The sequence below is a fragment of the Sphaeroforma arctica genome (genome assembly GCF_001186125.1).
Source record: "Sphaeroforma arctica JP610 unplaced genomic scaffold supercont1.134, whole genome shotgun sequence".
NCBI classification, from domain to species: Eukaryota; class Ichthyosporea; order Ichthyophonida; genus Sphaeroforma; species Sphaeroforma arctica.
Window position 1 is genome coordinate 87,266 of NW_014040424.1, and position 2,716 is coordinate 89,981.

General features: G+C 39.7%; 1 protein-coding gene across 1 annotated transcript; it reads left to right on the plus strand.

The window, feature by feature from the left end:
• Window positions 1-295: 295 nt before the first annotated feature.
• SARC_02858 (hypothetical protein) lies at window positions 296-2,155 on the plus strand (the record flags this gene model as incomplete). Its single annotated transcript, XM_014303363.1, has 4 exons — window positions 296-454; window positions 1,074-1,256; window positions 1,872-2,035; window positions 2,119-2,155. 4 exons carry the CDS (start codon window positions 296-298, stop codon window positions 2,153-2,155), a joined length of 543 nt encoding a protein of 180 aa, XP_014158838.1.
• Window positions 2,156-2,716: the final 561 nt, after the last annotated feature.

A 2,716-nucleotide genomic window follows, 5' to 3' on the forward strand; every position in this document is an offset into this window, starting at 1 on the left:
TGTGTGTGTATATATATACAAATATACAAATATATATACATATATATATATGTGTGTGTGTGTGTGTGTGTGTGTGTATCCATACATACATTCACTGTAGAATTTATTGAGTATATACATTATAGGTGCCATAAGCAGAAGTAAGCACCCTTAAATAAATCTATCGGCCTGATTCGGGACTGAGGGTCTATCCACCCTTACCTATCTTCTATCTCTCAATTTCTACGACGTATTCGTTAGTCTCCTATTTCCCGTCTTCTATATCTTGTTCTTGTTCACTTCAACGACTAACTCAATGCTTTATCCACTCAGGTCTACGCCGCCACCTGACCAGGAGTTTGGACATAGTGCGAAGCAGTCACCAGCCGAGGCACAGCGCCCTATGTACTGCAAATTAGGACTCTCTGAGACCATCCATGCCCTAGTGGCTGACAATGAGGTGCACAATGCTAAGGTACACTTTACTGTATATGTTCTATTTTTAGAACTTTTAGTTGCTTCTATGTACTGCAAATTAGGACTCTCTGAGACCATCAATGCCCTAGTGGCTGACAATGAGGTGCTCAATGCTAAGGTACATTATACGGTATATGTTATATTTTTAGAACTTTTAGTTGCTTCTACGTACTGCAAATTAGGACTCTCTGAGACCATCCATGCCCTAGTGACTGACAATGAGGTGCTAATGCTAAGGTACACTATACTGTATATGTTCTATTTTTAGAACTTCACGTTGCTGTCTGTATCACGATTTGGGGCTCTCTAAAACCATCTATGCCCAATTACGTGATATTCTGTCCCAATTCGGCAAATATGCGGTTTGCTGTGTGAGATATATACAAATCGTGTGCGATACGAAAATAGAACTTTGGCAAATCAAGAGGAATTTGGTGGGGGTCTAGACTAATCTGTACAATATAGAATTGTTATCAAGTGATTTTTGGGGTGAAGTTCCATTTCCAAATCTTTAGCTGTGCGCATGATTTGGCACAATTTTTTTGGACGGTTCGTAATTCATTTGGTTTTTATTTGATTTATTCAGTTTGGTTTGGTTTTTCTCATCGACTTTGCAGGCCGTGGGGATGGTGTGGCTAAGTTTGAGTGCCGATACGGTACGTGAACTCATCGAACGACTCAATAAAGGGACACCTGTTGCCATGGTGATGGAGCTTTATCTGCTCGGACCTTACAAATTCTCAGCAACTAATCCCAACAGGACGGTACTAGACTCGGTTAATCAGAACTTTCCTTCCAAGGTATGTCTGTTTGTTTATGTGTGCGTGTGTGCGTGTGTACTAGATGATGTATGCTTGGTATTTTGCATGGGTTTGAGGTAAAGTCTGCGTGTGCACAAGATAGTGTATGCATGCTTACCTGTATGGTTGTGTTTAAATAGCTATCTCCCGCCTTCTTGGTTCGGTCTACAGCATTTGGTGTAGAAAGCTGTGCGTGTCCGCATAGTTTTCGCTCCTTTTTTATTAACGCGCGTGTTTATTCCATCAGATATTATTATTTTTTGTAATAGTATTTGTCATTAGTGTGGTTGTTTTGTATATTTTTGATTTTGGTCCGTTCCGTGCGTGGTTTTTGTTTTGTCTTTCATTTGTTTCCTTCCTTGCTCGTGTTCTCAACAGTAGCCACTGGTCTGGTTTCTATGCCACATTCAAGTTTAAAGGAACAAGTTGTCCACTTTGTTCGTGCGGCCTTCACTCTCGCGATAGCAGATAGTACCTATGTACACTGATCTGCATTAATAATTAATCCTCCTAGCAACCACGATCACAGACTGATATGTTTAAATATGAATATATATATATATATATATATATATATATATATATTAATTATTCTCTTCTCAATCCCTCTTTCAGTTACAAATACGGTTACAAGCATCCAATTTGCGATCGAAATTAGACCAAGCTGCCGTGGCGGGTGGTACTACACTGCCCATTCTGCAGTATGACGTCATGACCAAAAATACCACAGAAAAAGACCGGCGCAGTCTGGTACCATTAGTGGGCTCAGCGGAATGGAGGTACGTTTATTAAGGCGTATACCATTAGCAACTTATTTTTTAGGGGGTTTCGTTACGTAAATGTGCATGAGAATATGCCACAGACAGTGGCAGGCGTACTTTGGCACCACTAGTGGGTAGGTACGTGATATGGTTGCGGTATTTAGTGCGTGTACGTTTTCTCCGTGTTGGTCATATAAATTTAGTTACAGGACTGCCAAAAAGAGTCAAACGCATTGGATATACGTATGATGCCTGCATTAGGGTGCGTACGCTATTCAAAACGTATACGTTCACTCTTGTATTTGGGACGCCAATTCGTACAATTAAATACCTTAGATGGAGATGAATACAACGCGGATACCTTCCGACTCACCAAGGTTTCCGTTCTCTCGTCCGACTACATCCGCTGCACCACTCAATATACCTCTCATGAATATATATCATTCACTAACACAAAGGAACATTTTAATGCACTTTACACTCTCTACTCTAATCTCAATTTCAGTCATATATATATATATATATATATATATGTATGTCTTTAGCTAAAACCATGTACTTTACACTCTACTCTAATCTCTATCTGAGTCATATATATATATATATATATATATATATGTGTGTGTGTGTGTGTGTGTGTGCGTGCGTGTGTGTGTGTGTGCGTGTGCGTGTGTGTGTGTATGTGTGTATATGTGTATA